The sequence below is a fragment of the Malaclemys terrapin genome, chromosome 1 (assembly GCF_027887155.1).
Source record: "Malaclemys terrapin pileata isolate rMalTer1 chromosome 1, rMalTer1.hap1, whole genome shotgun sequence".
NCBI classification, from domain to species: Eukaryota; Metazoa; Chordata; order Testudines; family Emydidae; genus Malaclemys; species Malaclemys terrapin.
In genome coordinates, this window is record NC_071505.1 from 348576683 (window position 1) to 348595392 (window position 18710).

Consider the following 18710-nt stretch of genomic DNA (forward strand, 5'->3'; position numbering starts at 1 on the left):
TGTTTTAATACAGCTCAATATAAAGGTGTACATCTAGGAACAAGGGATGCTGGGCATCCTTACCAGATGGGGGACCCAATGCTGGGAAGCAGTGACTCTGAAAAAGACTTGGGGACTCATAGTGGATTATCAGCTGAACATGAGCTCCCAGTGCAACACTACAGCTAAAAAGCTACTGCAATCTGGGATCTACAACCAAGGGAATCTCGAGTTGGACCAGAGAGATAATTTTACCTCTGTATTTGTCACTGGAGTGTCGACTGCTGGGATCCTGTGTCCAGTTCTGGTGTCTAAAATTCAAGAAGGAAGTTGATAATTTGGAGAGGGTTCAGAGAAGAGCCATGAAGATGATTAAAGGATTAGAACATGTGCCTTGTAGTGATAGACTCAAGGAGCTCAATCTAATTAGTTTAACAAAGAGAAGGTGAAGGGGTGACTTGATAACAGGCTGTAAGTACCTGCATGAGGATGAGAGAAAGTTATAAGAGTTTCCGAAGGATGGAAGCTGAAGCTAGACAAATTCAGACTGGAACTAAGGTGTACTTTTTGGTTTTTTTTTTTTTTTTTGCAATGAGGGTAATTAACCTTTGGGACAATTTACCAAGGGCCGGGGTAGATTCTCTATCACTGACAATTATTAAGTCAAGGCAGGATGTAGTTCCAACAGCTCTGCTTTAGGAGTTATTTTCAGGCAGGTCTCTGGACTGTGCTATGCAGGGGTCAGACTAGAGGATCACAATGGTGCCTTCTGGCCTTCAGATCTATGAATGTTTGACTCTGCACAGTGGAGCTGTCCAGTACATTATGTCAGCTGTCAATGACACCAAATTCAACTCTGCAGTGTTCCTTCTCACTGGGATACCTGGGCAGGAAGACGTCCATCTCTGGATCTCTGTCCCATTCTGCCTAGTGTATGTCATTTTGATAGTAGGCAATTCAGTTATTCTGTTCATTATAAAAACAGATCAAACCCTCCATGAGCCCATGTTCATTTTCCTTTCCATGTTGGTCATCACAGACCTTGGCTTATCGATATCCACCATACCAACAACACTGGGGATATTATTATTTAACTCTAGGGAGATAAGCCTTGATGCCTGTTTCTCCCAGCTCTTCTTCATCGACGCTCTTTCATATATTGAATCCTCCGTTCTCTTCTTGATGGCCTTTGACCGCTTCATTGCGCTCTCTAACCCACTAAGATATGCTTCCATCTTAACCCCACTGAGAATAGCTAAGATGGGACTGGTGGCTGTGCTAAGAACAGTGGTCCTAATATTCCCACTCCCCTTTCTCCTGAAACGGTTCCGATACTGTCGAGCCAATGTCCTGTCCCATTCCTACTGCCTGCACCAGGAGGTCATGAAGATGGCTTGTTCTGATATCACAGTCAACATCATCTATGGCTTGTCTATTAAACTTTTAACGGTGGGGTTGGACTTATTGCTCATCTTTCTCTCCTATGTGATGATCCTCAAAACTGTGCTGAATGTTGCATCCCACGCGGAGAGACTCAGGGCCCTGAACACCTTTGTATCCCACCTGTGCGCCATCATGCTCTTCTACTTACCACATATCGGCTTGTCTGTGATACACAGATTCGGGAACAGCTCTTCTCACTTGCTTCAGATTTTCCTGGGCTACCTCTACGTGCTGGTTCCTCCCCTGATGAACCCAATCGTGTACAGCGTGAAAAGCAAACACCTTCGTGCAAGGATAATCAGGGTGTTCTTTAAGTGAACAGTCACCCAACTCCAGCACTGTTGACAGGGGCCGTGAAAAACACATGCCCCATATTCCATCCCAGACCCTGACATGCAAGACGGAATGAGCTAATGATCTCCACTTTGAAAAGAGAGGTTCTGATGGGATCTAAGGCCTGGAGCAATGTGGGAGGGGTTGGTGAGGGAGGCTAGAGCACTGGTGGAAGGAAGGCAGCAGCATTTACAAAGTGACTGTGTGTGTGGAGAGCTGGGGGACCGGTGGTATTTTGGCCCATAAAGAGCTGTGTCAGTGGCTTCTCTAACCTCAGAATTCCTGCCTGTGGAGTCAATAAAGAGAAGGGATGTAGATGTTGTTTCCCATTACACCTGGCCTGTCACTGTTCTGTCTCTGGTTAAACATCCCTTCCTGAACGCTCTGGGTGCTGCGTGATCCATTGGCGCTGCAGCAGCTGTGAACAGGGGCTATTCATGGGGCCCAGACACCCACCCTGCACACAACACTCCCACTGAGCTCACTCCCCTCTGTGTCAGAGCAGAGCTGTGTGTGAGTGAGGGTCTGACACACAGGAATCCTGGCAAGAGATGCAAGCCCAGATTCCCTCTTCCTCCCCTCCATTTATCCTGCTCCAGGGGTGGAAACGGTGCTCAGCTCCTCCACACAGTCTCAGCTAGCTCCTATCCCAGCCCAGTCCATTCACTGTATGGTGACCACCTATTCAAAAGGCAAAAGCAGGACACATGCAGGAGCCACGTCTCCTTTATGACCCCACTCCAGGTGAACTAGAGCAGCTGTGAGGAGCTCTAGACCATTCATCTACCCTGGACAGGAGGCTAGGGGTCCTGAGAGAAGCCCCCAGCCTGTGTTCCCACCTCCCTGGATGTTCAACCCAGGGATGGTGCAGAGTCCGGGGCTCCCCACAGCATCCTGGGCTTCTGGGGCAGCTCGTACTATGGCCCGTCTCCAGCCTGGCTGGGGTGCAGAGGCTCAGGGGAAGTGGAGGAGCAGGGGGCAGGGCCTAGGGGGAAGAGATGGGTCAGGAGGTAGGGGCTCAGGAGAAAAGGAGAAGCAGCGGGTGTGGAAAGCCTGAATCAACACTGGCCCCAGCAATCAGGGTGATGGGGGCTCCTGAGTAAAGGATGAGGATGGGACTGGAGGGTAGCAGAGCCTGTGTTTTGGAGAAGACTGAATTAATGTGACCCCACACAGGGGGATCTTGTTTTAAGTATTGCAGGCTGTCAGGGTTCCCTCCCCACTCTGAACTCTGGGGTACAGATGTGGGGACCCGCATGAAAGACCCCCTAAATTTATATTCCACCAGCTTAGGTTAAAAACTTCCCCAAGGCACAAATCCTTTCCTTGTCCTTAGATGGTATTGCTGCCACCCCTAAGTGATTGAAACAAACACTCAGGGAGAGGCAACTTGGAGCCCTATCCCCCCCAAAATATCTCCCTTTCACCCCCTTTCTTCAGGTGGGGGTGAGAATAATATACCAACCAATAGGTTGACAAAGTGAGCATAGACCAAATCCCTGTTTTTTAGGACAACTGAAAATAAAATAAAACATGCAAATCTAAGCCTAATACAGTAATACAACTGAATCCAGATAAAATTTCACCCTGAGAGATGTTTCAATAAGTTTCTTTCACAGACTGGACACCTTCCTAGTCTGGGCACAGTCCTTTCCCCTGGTACAGCCCTTGTTCTAGCTCAGGTGATAGCTAGGGGACTTCTCATGATTGCAGCCCCCTTTGTTCTGTTCCACCCATTTATATATCTTTTGCATAAGGTGGGAATCCTTTGTCCCTCTCTGGGTTCCCGCCCATCCCCCCTTCTCAGTGGAAAAGCACCAGGTTAAAGATGGATTCCAGTTCAGGTGACATGATCACATGTCACTGCAAGACTTCATTACCCACTTGCCCGCACACACATATACAGGGAGACTTACAAGTAAAACACAGCCATCTGCAGTCAATTGTCCTGGTTGATGGGAGTCATCAAGATTCCAAACCACCATTAATGGCCCACACTTTGCATAATGACAATAGGCCCTCAGAGTTATATTTCATATTTCTAGCTTCAGCTACAAGAGTGGTACATTTATACAAATCGGATGAACACACTCAGTAGATTATAAGCTTTGTAATGATACCTTACAAGAGACCTTTTTGCATGAAGCATATTCCAGGTACATTATATTTAACCTCATTAGCATAAGCATATTTTCATAAAATCATATAGAGTGCAACATCACAGCTTTGGCTCTTATTCCAATGGGTCCTTGGGTCATTCATGCACCAAAGAAAAACTCAAGTGAAAAACAAAGAAACATAAATTGATTCAGTTGAAGCCCCATCCCTGCATACATCAGTATATGCATTAGTGTGGTGGGAGGAGGAGGGCGTAAACTCTTACAGACACAAAGAAGGGGGGCGTGATCAAAAAAGAATGAGAACCACTGAATTAGTCTGACCTTCTGTACAGCACAGGCTGCAGAATTTGACCCAGTTATCCCTGTATTGAGCCTAATGACTTGTATTTGACTAACACATAACTTGTGTTCCTCTAAAGCGTCTTTTACAGGAATGCATGAAGTCTTTGTTTGGAGGGATAAGGAGAATCCACCACCTCCCTTGGGAGTTTGTTCCACTGGGTAAAGCACAGTCATGTTTCAAAATGTGTGCCTCATTTCCAAATTTAATTTATCTGGCCTCAGTTTCCAGCCATTGGTTCTTGTTATACCTTTACCTACTACATTAAAGAGCCCGTTAGTAGCTGGTATTTCATCCCTGTGAATGTGCTTGTACATTGTTATAAAAAACCATGAGGAGTCCTGTTGTACCTTTAAGACTAACAGATTTATTTGGGCATAAGCTTTTGTGGGTAAAAGACCACTTCTTCAGATGCATGGAGTGAAAATTACAGATACAAGCATAAATATACTGGCACATGAAGAGAAGGGAGTTACCTTACAAGTGGAGAACTAGTGATGACAAGGCCAATTCAATCAGGGTGGATGTTGCCCACTCCCAATAATTGATGAGGAGGTGTCAATACCAAGAGAGGGAAAAATGCTTTTGTAGTGAGCCAGCCACTCCCAGTCCCTATTCAAGCCCAAATTAAATAGCCACGGGCCATAGGAATGGGTCTCAGTCACACCCACCCCAGACTGTCTCCCACTGCTATAGAGGAATTAAAGAGACACAATCCCATTTCCCCAGCAGTTTCTGTGACATTACTCTTTTTCCTCTGGGGCTTCAGGAAAAAATTCCTCCTTGCTGCTGACAGACCCCTGGACAGCCCGAGCCACATTGAAAAAGTCATTCCCCAATAATATTTGGGTTGGGTTATGGGGAACAGCAGAAACTGTTAATTCAGCTTCCAAATCCTCAGTTTTCATGTGCACTTTAGCCAGAGGCACAAGGATTTTGTGACCCCTACTAACAAAAGCTTTGCCATCTGTCCTGGCAGTATGTCTTTCTCCTGAACAAGGCCTCCCCTGTCCACAGAGATTTCTGCACCTGTATCCCTCCACCCAGCAAGCTCTTTGCCTTTTACTTTGACAGCCTTTATGTGCTTCTTGCCAGGCTGTGCAGTGGCTACTTTTACAAACCGTGTATGATAAGTGGCAAGTGCCTGAGGTGCCTCTGTGCACTGCGTAGCAGTATTTCCCTGAGTTACTTGATGCCTGTTCTCACTCAGCACAGGGCATTTATTCCTCAGGTGCTCAATGGCGTTACAACGAGAGCACCTCCTGGGCTCTTTTGCTCTTGGAGGAGTGAAACTGGGGAAGTGAGTGTCCAGCCTCCCATCCACCCTCCTTCTTACAAGGGGTAAAATGGGAATCGTGGTTCCCACCAAACTTAAACCCCTCGGCCTGTGATTTGTTTCAAATAGATGCTTGGGACTGTTCAAATTGATCAGCAAAAGTTGCAAGTTCGTCAACAATTTTTACCCTCTTATACCATAAACACCGTTTCATATCATCATTACATATATTCACGAAATGCTTCTGAGCAACCCGAACACATATTTCTTCAAAGCTTGAAATACTTTTCCTCCTTACTTACTTATCCATCAAATCTCTCCTTTGGTTTACATATGCCACATTACTCATCCCAGCCCCTCTCTTAAGGGTTCTAAATTTTACTCTATACGTTTCAGGTGTCATCTGAAACTGTTTTAAAACCATTTCCTTGAATTAACCATAATTTGGCGCATCACCCATTGGCATCTTATTAACTATATCCAGAGCTCTCCCAGACAACTTTGCAAGCAAAATGATCATCTTCTGATCCTCTCGAATCTCATGCAGCACACACAGCCTCTCAAAGGTGATGAAGTATTCAGCAATGTCCCACATCTTGCTGTATCCAGGACACAACCCCTCCCATTTGTGGATTTTTGGAGAAGTGGGGCCCCCTGGTGGGTGGTTATGGTTCTGCCTGTTAGGATATAGATATTCAGGCCTGTCTCTAAAGGCCTATACTTTAAGAATTTAGGCATATGTTTATCATTTAGCTAATTATAAAGGTATAAAAGAAAGAATCTGCATAAGGGTCTTCTCTCACTGTGACAGTCTGAGGCCCTGTTTTTAAGCTAAGGCCTTCGGCTAAGCAGTGGGCGCAGCCGTAAACTGGAAAGTGTATGGTCACGTTCTTACACATTTTAAACCAGTTATATTGAAATAAGGCAATCTGGGACTGTTAGAAAGGTAATCCGATTTCTAACTTTAGAGAAAGGGAAGAGTCTAGACGGTGTAAAAGGAAATTTAGTTTAATAGTTTTTTGCTTGATAAGAACTCACTTATCAATAGACACAGCTGGGAACCCTTGTGTCTTTATAGATGTAGTGGTGAAATCCTCACTTCTGTATTGTTTTGTCATTAGAGTTTCCACTTTGCTATGTTTATTTGCATGGTCTCTGGTTCTGTGATTGTTTTTGTCTCCTGTATAATTAATTTTGCTGGGTGTAAACTAATTAAGGTGATACGATATAATTGGTTAGCTAATTATGTTACAATATGTTAGGACTGGTTAGGTAAATTTTAGTAGAATGATTGGTGAAGGTATAGCTGAGAATATTACTATATACTTGGATTTAAGCTTGCTGAAAGTTCACCCCAATAAACATCAGATTGTTTGCACCTTCGGACTTTGGGTCTTGTTGCTCTTTGTTCATGTGAAAAGGACCAGGGAAGTGGGAAAGTGAAGAAATAAGTTAGCTAACACTGCCTCTCTATCGAATCCAGTTCATGCTTCCTCTCTTTTCCCCTCTCCTACATCTCCTTGGTTCACAGTTCCATGACTTGCTTCTGGGCTTTGATTTCTTTATCTTTCAATTACAGGGCAGCTTTTTGCCTGGCTGCTACTTCCTCCATGGCCCTCTGGTGGGCTGCTTTCTGTCTGGCTTCTTCTGCTTCCTGTTATTTTATCTGTAATTAATTCCATCTGTCTCTGGTGCTCTTTCTCCCTCTCTTCTGCCTGTAACCTGCAGAGCTCTAGCTTCTTGGTAACTTCACTTTCATTCATGTTCCTACTTTTCTGTCCCAGCTTCCCTTGCCTGAAATAAGCAAACAGAAAACAACAAACTGGTAACCACTTTGATTGTTCTCCAGCCACCACACTTAAAACTCACTTAAAATCACCACCAGTGTCTCAAAGCAATAAGCTGTGTGCATGACTCTGCTTGCTGTATCACAGTGATGGGTTGTCCCCCCTTGCGGGGTGCCACCTGATGTACTAGGGTACCACTAAGCCCGTCTGTTCCACCAGCTTTGGCTCCCTCACCCTGTCCTGCTGAGCCAGGCCCTCAAGCCTCCTCCAGCACACACACACGGGTAGGGACACAACCAGCTGCAGAAAGACACAGACACTGAAATCAGTACTGCATGGGAAGGCTTTCCGTTAAGGAACTGCTGGGCACTCAAGTGCATGCCCCCGCTGGAGTGTAAACCCAAAATTGTATTGTCTTGTGCTGCACAGAGAACCATACAGCATAAGCTAATTGAAATTCGCCTCCTCCTTCAATGTGGAGGAAGATAGGCACAGCTCTTTGACCACTCCCACCAGTTATGAATTCCACAAATTGGGTTTAGAGAAAATAAAACAAGTTTATTAACTTCAAGTTTTGAAGTGATTCTAAGGGATATCAAACAGAGCAACGCAGATTACTGAGCAGATAAAACAAACACACAAAGTACACTTAATACATTAAAGAAACCGGCTAGAAGTAGTAATTTCTCACCCTAAGTATTGTTTTAAGCAGGTTTCAGAGTTTCTTGAAGACAAATTGCACCCGCTTGCAGCTTAAAACTCCAGGCATTCCTTTCACAGGCCAGACACATTTTCCAGCCTGGGCTCAGACTTGCATAAACCACATCTTAGTTATGCCAAAATTATATTATAACAATATTTCCATGAAAAATATGGGGCATAGTGACGCATATATCATCTTTCAGGTGCCTGTACAGTGTCAGCTCAATAATATAGGTCACTTTCCCCTTGATGTGGGAAAGATATGCAACAGCCTTTGTACACAGAGTTGAGATTTTCCCCAGACATGATACTCAAAACATCTTCTACTCTGGTGAAGATAAAGCATAAAACAAGTTTATTAACAACTAAAAGATGAATTTTAAGTGATTATAAGTGACAGCAAAGAGATCAAAGTAGATTACCTAACAAATAAACAAAAATGCAAACTAAGCCTAACATAGTAGATAGATTGGCTATGAATTACCAATTTCTCACCCTGACTGATGATACAAGCAGTCCATCAAGTTTTCATACGAAGGCTAGAAATTCCTTTAGCCTGGGACTAGCACTTCCCCCAGGTCAGTCTTTGTTCCTCAGATGTTTCCAGGAGTTTTCTTTCGTGGGGAGTGAGGCCAAGAGATGACGACACACCCCACCTTATATAGAAGGAAAATACAGGTACCAAAATGGAGTTTACTGTCATGTAGTCTGGTCAAATGCCCTTATCTGCCCTGCTGAATCATAGCATCCATTATGCATATGTTGTCTGGAGGTGTCAGGGTTCCCTCCCCACTATGAACTCTAGGGTACAGATGTGGGGACCCACATGAAAGCCCCCCTAAGCTTATTTCTACCAGCTTAGGTTAAAAACTCCCCAAGGCACAAATTCTCCCTCGTACCTTGGATTAGGTAACGCTGCCACCACCAAGTGATTAGACAAAACTCAGGGAAAGGACCACTTGGAATTCCTACTCCTCCCTAATATCCCCCAAGCCCTACACCCCCTTTCCTGGGGAGACTTGAGAATAAAAAAGATGAGCACAGACCAACCTGGGGTTTTTTTAGGACACTGAAAAAACCAGCCAGATTCTAAAAAAACCCAGAAATTTATTAGAAAGAAAAAAGGTAAAAGAAGCACCTCTGTAAAATTAGAATGGAAGATAATCTCACAGGGCAATCAGATTCAAAACACAGAGGATTTCCCTCTGAGCACAACTTTAAAGTTACAAAGAGAAAACCAGGAATACCCCTTCCTCTCAAGACAGAGAAAATCACAATCCAAAATAAAAGTTAACAAATTCCTTTGCTAGCATTTATTAATTCTAATGGAGTTGGATTTCTTGCTTTCTTGATATGTCTCTAGCAAGCCACAGAACAGACAGACAAAGGACAGACAAAAACAAAGCCTTTCCCCCACCCCGATTTGAAGTATCTTGTCCCCTTATTGGTCCTTTTGGTCAAATGCCAGCTAGGTTACCTGAGCTTTTTAACCCTTTACAGGTAAAAGGATTTTGTGCCCCGGGCCAGGAGGGATTTTATAGTACTGTATACAGGAAAGTTGTTACCCTTCCCTTTATATTTATGACAGGACAGTTCTCAGGAAGGCTCACCAGGTGGGGGATAAGTTTATTCAAGGGCCTATTGTTTTCCATAATGGCCCATTGCCCTGAATAGGCCCTTCACAATCACCTGTCCAGACTGGAAGCATTTTGCCTAGTGGGTTTCACCTAGTGTAACTACATTTGAAACACAGATACATAGTCAATATTCATAACTTCACATACAAAAAGGACACATGCACACAAATAGGATCATCATATTCTGCAATCCATAATTTTTCCACAGACACCTCACAAGACATGTTTTGTACAAGATCTATCATAACTATGTCATAATCAGATGGGGGTAGCATCACAACCACCTCCTCAGCTGCCCTGGAATCTGCATGGCACATATAAACAACTGAGGTTCTTTGGGAAGAGACAAGGTTTTCCCATGGGGTGGTTTGAGGTCTCAGGAGAGGAGGCGTGGAGTGGCTGGGTGGGAGGGAGGGGGTTCCAGCCAGCCCGCCGGAGGCTCTTCTCACCATGGGGAGGATATGATAGAGGTCTATAAGATCCTGAGTGCTGTGGAGAAAGTGAATAATGAAGTGTTATTTACTCCTTCACAAGAACCAGGGGTCACCCAGTGAAGTTAGTAGGGAGCATGTTTAAAAAACAAAAGAAAGTCCTTTTTCACACAATGCACAGTCATCCTGAGGAATTAACAAGGAATGTTTGGAAATCCAAAACTATAACAGGTCCAAAAAATAACTAGATAACTTCATGGAGGATAGGTCCATCAATAGTTATTAGCCAAGATGGTCAGGGTGTCCCTAAATCTCTGACTGCCAGAATCTGGGAGGAGACGCAGGGGATGGATCACTCGATAATTGACCTGTTCTGTTAATTCCTTCTGAAGTACCTGCACTGGCCAATGTCGCAAGTGTTGTCTACTACTTCTCATAACACAAGAACTAGGGGTCACCAAATGAAATTAATAGGCAGCAGGTTTAAAAGAAACAAAAGGAAGTACTTCTTCACACAATGCACAGTCAACCTGTGGAACTCCTTGCGAGCGGATATTGTGAAGTCCAAGACCATAACAGGGTTCAAAAAATAACTAGATAAATTCATGTAGGATAGGTACATCTATGGTTATGAACCAGGATGGGCAGGGAGGGTGTCCCTAGCCTCTGTTTGCCAGAAGCTGGGAATGAGCGACAGGGGATGGATCACTTGATGTTTACCTGTTCTGTTCATTCCATCTGGGGCACCTGGCACAGGCCACTGTCAGAAGACAGGATACTGGGCTAGATGGACCTTTGGTCTGACCCAGTAGGGCCATTCTTATTTTCTTATATTCTCAGGATCACATCTGTGACAGCAACATGATTACCACTTGGCTGTCCTCGAGGTAGCCATGTGACTGATCAGAACCATATGAACAGTGATGACAAGCGTGGGTTCCAGGAGCAGAGCTTGCAGCCAGGCTGGCGCTGCAGTCCAGGTGGGTAGGATCACCACGCATCCCCTGTGATTTGGCCTCCTGCAGTTTCCATTGGCCATGACACGATTAAAGCTGGTGAACACTAAGCCAAGCAGCTGAGGTTCCCTGATGGCCAAGTGGCCCCCGAGGGAATGTGCAGACATGCTTCATAAAGGCAGCTGCCTTCCTGTCTGAACAGATACTGCCTGCTGCCCATGCAACCTCTCCGATGACTCCTTGTCCTTTATGGTGAAGATCTCTGGTGTCAGCGGCTCCCCTTCTAGCAGGAATTGGGTACGTTGGCAAGTTACAAGGCTGCAAGCTGTTTCCAGTTGCAGATGTTCTGTGTAGTGACAGAGGAGTCATCTGTCAGGGTGACTCAGTGACAGGGGCTGGAGGGCAGGCAGCACTAGGTAGCTTGGGAACCCCTCCACTACATAGGCCCATGGTCCACAGTGGGTTGTGAAAGCTCCACAGAAATATGACATTCAAAGTGAGCTCAGAGTATTTAAACCCCTATCCCCGAGTAAGGATTTCTCCAGGGGTCCCATTTCTAGAAGTGTCATGTGCTCTGGGACCGATCCTGCCAGGCGTTGAGGGAGAGAAAACCCCATGAAATGTTAGTGACTAGTTCCCAAATCCCTTCAGGTTTATTTGCTCCTGGAAACTAAATCAGCAAAAGCGTTCTCAAAGGTTTTATTCTCTGGCTTGATTGTGAAGGCAGGAATTCAGAGCTGCATTGCTCTGTGGTAAAAGGTCTGATATGGCATATTTCTATATCCTGACTAGCTGAAGGTTCCAGCATTTCTGCCCCATAGATAATCCTCAAAATTACAGGGCTACCTGTATCTCTGGCCTCCTAGTGCCAGATGTCAGGACTCGTATCCTTTCATGTCATGGGGTGGAATCCCGTGATCCTCCCACCCTCAGACTGGGACCTGGGCTAAAACACACTGTAGGTCGTTTGTGCTTCCCCAGCAGGTCTGATTGGGTTCAGCACCTGTGGTTCTTCCCTCTGGGAGTCTGACTAGTGGCGAGACGAGTGACCAGCCAGCCTTCCCGAACCAAAATACTGTTTTATCTGAACAATAGAAATAAAGTGTAACATGGGAGAATAAGAGGGTTTTCAAACAAACAGCAGTCTGTATACATACCTGACCCCAATCCTTCCCTCTCTGACGGGCACCCAGGGAGGCCGAGTGCCTTCAGACTTCCCCAGTGGTGACTGTGCCTGTCAGTTTGAATATTTTCTCAGCAACAGCTGCCCCACCTCTGCATAGGCTCCCAGCGCTGGCAAAACAAGCTGTGTAACGTGGCTGGAGCCTGGACATAGGCTCTTCTCAGCTTGTAGCTCCGGTGTGGTCTCTCAACAGCCCTGAAGTCCTTACTGAGAGACGGCTTTTCTTCAGATGTTTCTTCCCTTCCTCTCATTTTCCAGCAGCCTGCTGTTAAAATAAGAAGAGCCATAATATAGCCTAAACATAAACATCCCAATAGTTAACCCAGTATAGTTACACAGCAAACATCCCAAGAACTGGGTTTAACATGCATGTCTGTCCCAATGCCGTACCCAGGTGCTAAGGATTTTATGAATACAGGACAGAGGCAGTCAGAGAGAGAGAGAGAGCAATAAACTACTTGCATGTGGGAAATGAAAATCTTGAAATCCACTTCCTGCAAACCCTCATCGTGCCTGAATCATAGGTGCTGGGTCACTGTGTACTAGAGAGTGAGAGCTCACAGAAGGATTATTTTCTATACTGATCCCAAAGCTTGTTACCATTCTGGATACAGGCTACAGATTGACAGAACCGAACCTGAGGAGAACCAGTCAGCTATTAACCCAGGGACAAAGGAACTACTAGACTTTTGTTTGCTGAGAAGTGACTGAATGAAGGGTGAGACGCTGAGATCTTTTCAGGTTCTAAAGAAATCCAGATGACAGATGCTACATGTTAAGTCCCACTCTGACCTGAAAAATCATCCCTGAAAGCAGATCAGAGGGGAAAGACTGGGTTAACATGTATGTACTAAAGTACAGACGTGTAAAAGTTATGCCAAAACTTTTCCTTGTAATACAAATATTACAAATCAAACTTTCATGATGTTCATGTACATAGAAAGCCAGCAGCAGAGTTGTTGGAATCGCTACAGGGAGGAGTAGTGGTAATGTTACTACATAATGGCTTTTGCTTTAGTAATTATTTCAGAAGTGCTCCACATACTCTTAGCAATGGGTTTGTGCTATTAACTCTTCATTCAGTGAACAGTTGTATGATACTGTCTCCTGGTAACTGACCAAAAGCTGTGTCTAAAACTGACAGTCAGGGCCATGAACACAATTACTCTGAAATACCCATGCAAGATCTTCCAAAAAGTCATGCGAGAACAGAACCACTGGTTTCTCTTGCAGCAGAGTAGAGATGAGGAGCAGGGAAGGGGAGTGTAAAGTGGTTGTATGTAATTTACATCCATTTATGCCCATTCACCCATTTATGCCCATTCACCCTCACTTGATCAGCTGAATTAACTGTCTGTGTTAGCTTGTAACTTGTCATGTATCTACAGACCCTTGTCTGGGGACAAGATGCAGGTCCTGTGAGGATGAAGAGAAGGCTGTAGGACGATCGGAATATCTGGATTCCATCAACATTGGCCAGGCAAAGCATTTCATCTCCTCAAGGTGGGATTCTTGGGGATCAGAGTGTATCCGGGTGAGCATTTGGTAAGGAAAAGTTAATAGATCCTGGTTCTGATCGAATTTACCATGTACATCTGGAGTGATGCAGTTGAAGTCAATGTTATTGAATTAAGAACCTATCTGTAAGAATTTATTCCATGTGCTGGAAAGAGGTAGTGGCGGAACAGATAAGTACAATGACCATTTCCCCCATGCACTTTCCATGTGTTTATATACATGTCATGATACAGTGGGAAACACTCAGAAGAGGAGAGCCAGAAAGGGTGTCTTTGGTAAAGTCACAATTGTAAAATCATACAGTGTTCAAATGGGCTGTGGAACTCCCAAACAGAAGATATCAATGGGGCCAAGAGCTTAGGACTGGATATTAGTTTGGGTAACCATAATATTCAATTACAATTGTCAGGGTAGTTTTCAAAAGTCTTGGAAGGGCTCTAAACCTTCCTGATTTCTATCACAAAATCTGTCTGATTAATGGGAGTAAGGGGGAAACTTTCCCTGGGAGCAGATATCTCATATCTGCCTATTGCAGGGCTTCTTCCACCTTCCTCTGAAGCATCTGGAACTGGCCACTGGATACTGGGCTAGATGGACTGCAGGTCTGAGCCAGTCTGGCAGTGCCTATCTTCCTATTAGCGGTTTAAATCCAGGAGTATGTTTTTGCTGATATTCCTTGATATCCTGGGAGTCTCTAGACTTGCACTGAGAGCAGAAACGTGTCACATTAAATATCATCGAGTCTCTTGTTCTTTTCCGTTTCAGGAAATAAAGTTCAAAATTCCTCAGACTTGTCCATTACATTATGTCAGCTGTCAATGATACCAAATTCAAAGTGTTCCTTCTCACTGGGATACCTGGGCAGGAAGACATCCATCCCTGGATTTCTATCCCCTTCTGTTTAATGTATGTTATTTCGATAGTAGGAAATTCAGTCATTCTGTTCATTATAAAAACAGATCCAAGCGTCCATGAGCCTATGTACATTTTCCTTTCCATGTTGGCCATCACAGACCTTGGCATATCGATAGTCACAATACCGACGACACTGGGCATATTCTGGTTTAATTCTAGGGAGATCAGCCTCGATGCCTGTTTTGCCCAGCTGTTCTTCATCCACTCACTTCAATGCATTGAATCCTCCATGCTCTTGTTGATGGCCTTTGACCGTTTTCTTGCAATCCGTGACCCTCTGAGATATGCCTCCATCTTAACCTTGCCGAGAATAGCCAAGATGGGACTGGTGTGTGTTCTAAGAGGGGTGGCCATAATACTCCCACTCCCCCTTCTCCTGAAACGGTTCAGGTACTGTCGAGCCAATGTCCTGTCCCATTCCTACTGCGTGCACCAGGACGTCATAGATTCATAGATTCATAGATTCATAGATTCTAGGACTGGAAGGGACCTCGAGAGGTCATCGAGTCCAGTCCCCTGCCCGCATGGCAGGACCAAATACTGCCTAGACCATCCCTAGTAGACATTTATCTAACCTACCCTTAAATATCTCCAGAGACGGAGATTCCACAACCTCCCTAGGCAATTTGTTCCAGTGTTTAACCACCCTGACAGTTAGGAACTTTTTCCTAATGTCCAATCTAGACCTCCCTTGCTGCAGTTTAAACCCATTGTTTCTGGTTCTATCCTTAGAGGCTAAGGTGAACAAGTTCTCTCCCTCCTCCTTATGACACCCTTTTATATACCTGAAAACTGCTATCATGTCCCCTCTCAGTCTTCTCTTTTCCAAACTAAACAAACCCAATTCTTTCAGCCTTCCTTCATAGGTCATGTTCTCAAGACCTTTAATCATTCTTGTTGCTCTTCTTTGGACCCTTTCCAGTTTCTCCACATCTTTTTTAAAATGCGGCGCCCAGAACTGGACACAATACTCCAGCTGAGGCCTAACCAGAGCAGAGTAGAGCGGAAGAATGACTTCTCGTGTCTTGCTCACAACACACCTGTTAATGCATCCCAGAATCACGTTTGCTTTTTTTGCAACAGCATCACACTGTTGACTCATATTTAGCTTGTGGTCCACTATAACCCCTAGATCCCTTTCTGCCGTACTCCTTCCTAGACAGTCTTTTCCCATTCTGTATGTGTGAAATTGATTTTTCCTTCCTAAGTGGAGCACTTTGCATTTGTCTTTGTTAAACTTCATCCTGTTTAACTCAGACCATTTCTCCAATTTGTCCAGATCATTTTGAATTATGACCCTGTCCTCCAAAGTAGTTGCAATCCCTCCCAGTTTGGTATCATCCGCAAACTTAATAAGCGTACTTTCTATGCCAATATCTAAGTCGTTGATGAAGATATTGAACAGAGCCGGTCCCAAAACAGACCCCTGCGGTACCCCACTCGTTACGCCTTTCCAGCAGGATTGGGAACCATTAATAACAACTCTCTGAGTACGATTATCCAGCCAGTTATGCACCCACCTTATAGTAGCCCCATCTAATTTGTATTTGCCTAGTTTATCGATAAGAATATCATGCGAGACCGTATCAAATGCCTTACTAAAGTCTAGGTATACCACATCCACCGCTTCACCCTTATCCACAAGGCTCGTTATCCTATCAAAGAAAGCTATCAGATTGGTTTGACATGATTTGTTCTTCACAAATCCATGCTGGCTATTCCCTATCACCTTACCACCTTCCAAGTGTTGGCAGATGATTTCCTTAATTACTTGCTCCATTATCTTCCCTGGCACAGAAGTTAAACTAACTGGTCTGTAGTTACCTGGGTTGTTTTTAGTTCCCTTTTTATAGATGGGCACTATATTTGCCCTTTTCCAGTCTTCTGGAATCTCTCCCGTCTCCCATGACTTTCCAAAGATAATAGCTAGAGGCTCAGATACCTCCTCTATTAGCTCCTTGAGTATTCTAGGATGCATTTCATCAGGCCCGGGTGACTTGCAGGCATCTAACTTTTCTAAGTGATTTTTAACTTGTTCTTTTTTTATTTTATCCGCTAAACCTACCCCCTTCCCATTAGCATTCACTATGTTAGGCATTCCTTCAGACTTCTCGGTGAAGACCGAAACAAAGAAGTCATTAAGCATCTCTGCCATTTCCAAGTTTCCTGTTACTGTTTCTCCCTCTTCACTAAGCAGTGGGCCTACCCTGTCTTTGGTCTTCCTCTTGCTTCTAATGTATTGATAAAAAGTCTTCTTGTTTCCTTTTATTCCCGTAGCTAGTTTGAGCTCATTTTGTGCCTTTGCCTTTCTAATCTTGCCCCTGCATTCCTGTGTTGTTTGCCTATATTCATCCTTTGTAATCTGTCCTAGTTTCCATTTTTTATATGACTCCTTTTTATTTTTTAGATCGTGCAAGATCTCGTGGTTAAGCCAAGGTGGTCTTTTGCCACATTTTCTATCTTTCCTAACCAGCGGAATAGCTTGCTTTTGGGCCCTTAATAGTGTCCCTTTGAAAAACTGCCAACTCTCCTCAGTTGTTTTTCCCCTCAGTCTTGATTCCCATGGGACCTTACCTATCAGCTCTCTGAGCTTCCCAAAATCTGCCTTCCTGAAATCCATTGTCTCTATTTTGCTGTTCTCCCTTCTACCCTTCCTTAGAATTGCAAAGTCTATGATTTCATGATCACTTTCACCCAGGCTGCCTTCTACTTTCACATTCTCAACGAGTTCCTCCCTATTTGTTAAAATCAAGTCTAGAACAGCTTCCCCCCTAGTAGCTTTTTCAACCTTCTGAAATAAAAAGTTGTCTCCAATGCAGTCCAAGAATTTGTTGGATAGTCTGTTCCCCGCTGTGTTATTTTCCCAACATATATCCGGATAGTTGAAGTCCCCCATCACCACCAAGTCTTGGGCTTTGGATGATTTTGTTAGTTGCTTGAAAAAAGCCTCATCCACCTCTTCCACCTGGTTAGGTGGCCTGTAGTAGACGCCTAGCATGACATCTCCCTTGTTTTTTGCCCCTTTAAGCCTAACCCAGAGACTCTCAACACTTCCGTCTCCTATGTCCATCTCTACCTCTGTCCAAGTGTGTACATTTTTAATATATAAGGCAACACCTCCTCCCTTTTTCCCCTGTCTATCCTTCCTGAGCAAGCTGTACCCATCCACACCAACATTCCAATCATGTGTATTATCCCACCAAGTTTCAGTGATGCCAACAATGTCATAGTTGTATTTATTTATTAGCACTTCCAGTTCTTCCTGCTTATTCCCCATACTTCTCGCATTTGTATATAGGCATCTAAAATACTGGTTTGATCTTTCCTCCCAGTTTTTTCCTGACTCTCCTTTCTCTCATGAAGATGGCTTGTTCAGATATCTCAATCAACAGCATCTATGGCTTGTTTACTACACTCTTAACGGTGGGGTTGGACTCACTGGTCATATTCCTCTCTTATATGATGATCCTCAAAACAGTGCTGAGCATCGCATCCACTGTGGAGTATGTCAAGGCCCTGAACACCTGCGTCTCCCACCTCTGCGCTGTCCTGCTCTTCTACACACCAATGATCGGCCTGTCTGTGATACACAGATTCGGGAAGGGCTCTCCTCCCTTGCTTCAGATTCTCCTGGGCTACATCTACCTGCTGGTTCCACCCCTGATGAACCCAATTGTGTACAGTGTGAAGAGCAAACACCTTCGTGCGAGGATAATCAGAGTGTTCATCAAGTGAAGGGTCAATTACAACTGAGATGACATGAGCTACTGATCTGCACTATGTAGAGAGAGGTTCAGTTGGGGTCTAAGTCCTGGAGCAATGGAAGAGGGGCTGGTGAGAGAGGACAGCGCACTGCGGGAAGAAGACCAAAGCAGGCAGCAGCATTTACAAAGTGACTATGTTCATGGAGAGCTGGGTGACCAGTGGAATGTTGGCCCATAAATTGCCACTTCAGTGGCTGCTCTGACCTCAGTATTCCTTTTGATACAGTCAATAAAGTAAACGGTTTTAGAGTGGTAGCCGTGTTAATCTGTATCAGCAAAGACAACGAGGAGTCTTTGAGGCACCTTAGAGACTAACAAATTTATTT

General features: G+C 44.5%; 2 protein-coding genes across 2 annotated transcripts; both read left to right on the plus strand.

Moving 5' to 3' along the window:
* Positions 1-804: 804 nt before the first annotated feature.
* LOC128832534 (olfactory receptor 51G2-like) lies at positions 805-1740 on the plus strand. The gene has a single exon (XM_054020015.1). The coding sequence runs from the start codon at positions 805-807 to the stop codon at positions 1738-1740; it is 936 nt and encodes a 311-aa protein (XP_053875990.1).
* Positions 1741-13689: 11949 nt separating this feature from the next.
* LOC128832542 (olfactory receptor 51G2-like) lies at positions 13690-18355 on the plus strand. Its single transcript, XM_054020025.1, has 3 exons — positions 13690-13732; positions 14471-15060; positions 17976-18355. Exons 2-3 carry the CDS (start codon positions 14511-14513, stop codon positions 18353-18355), a joined length of 930 nt encoding a protein of 309 aa, XP_053876000.1. The 5' UTR covers positions 13690-13732; positions 14471-14510.
* The last annotated feature ends 355 nt before the right edge of the window (positions 18356-18710 follow it).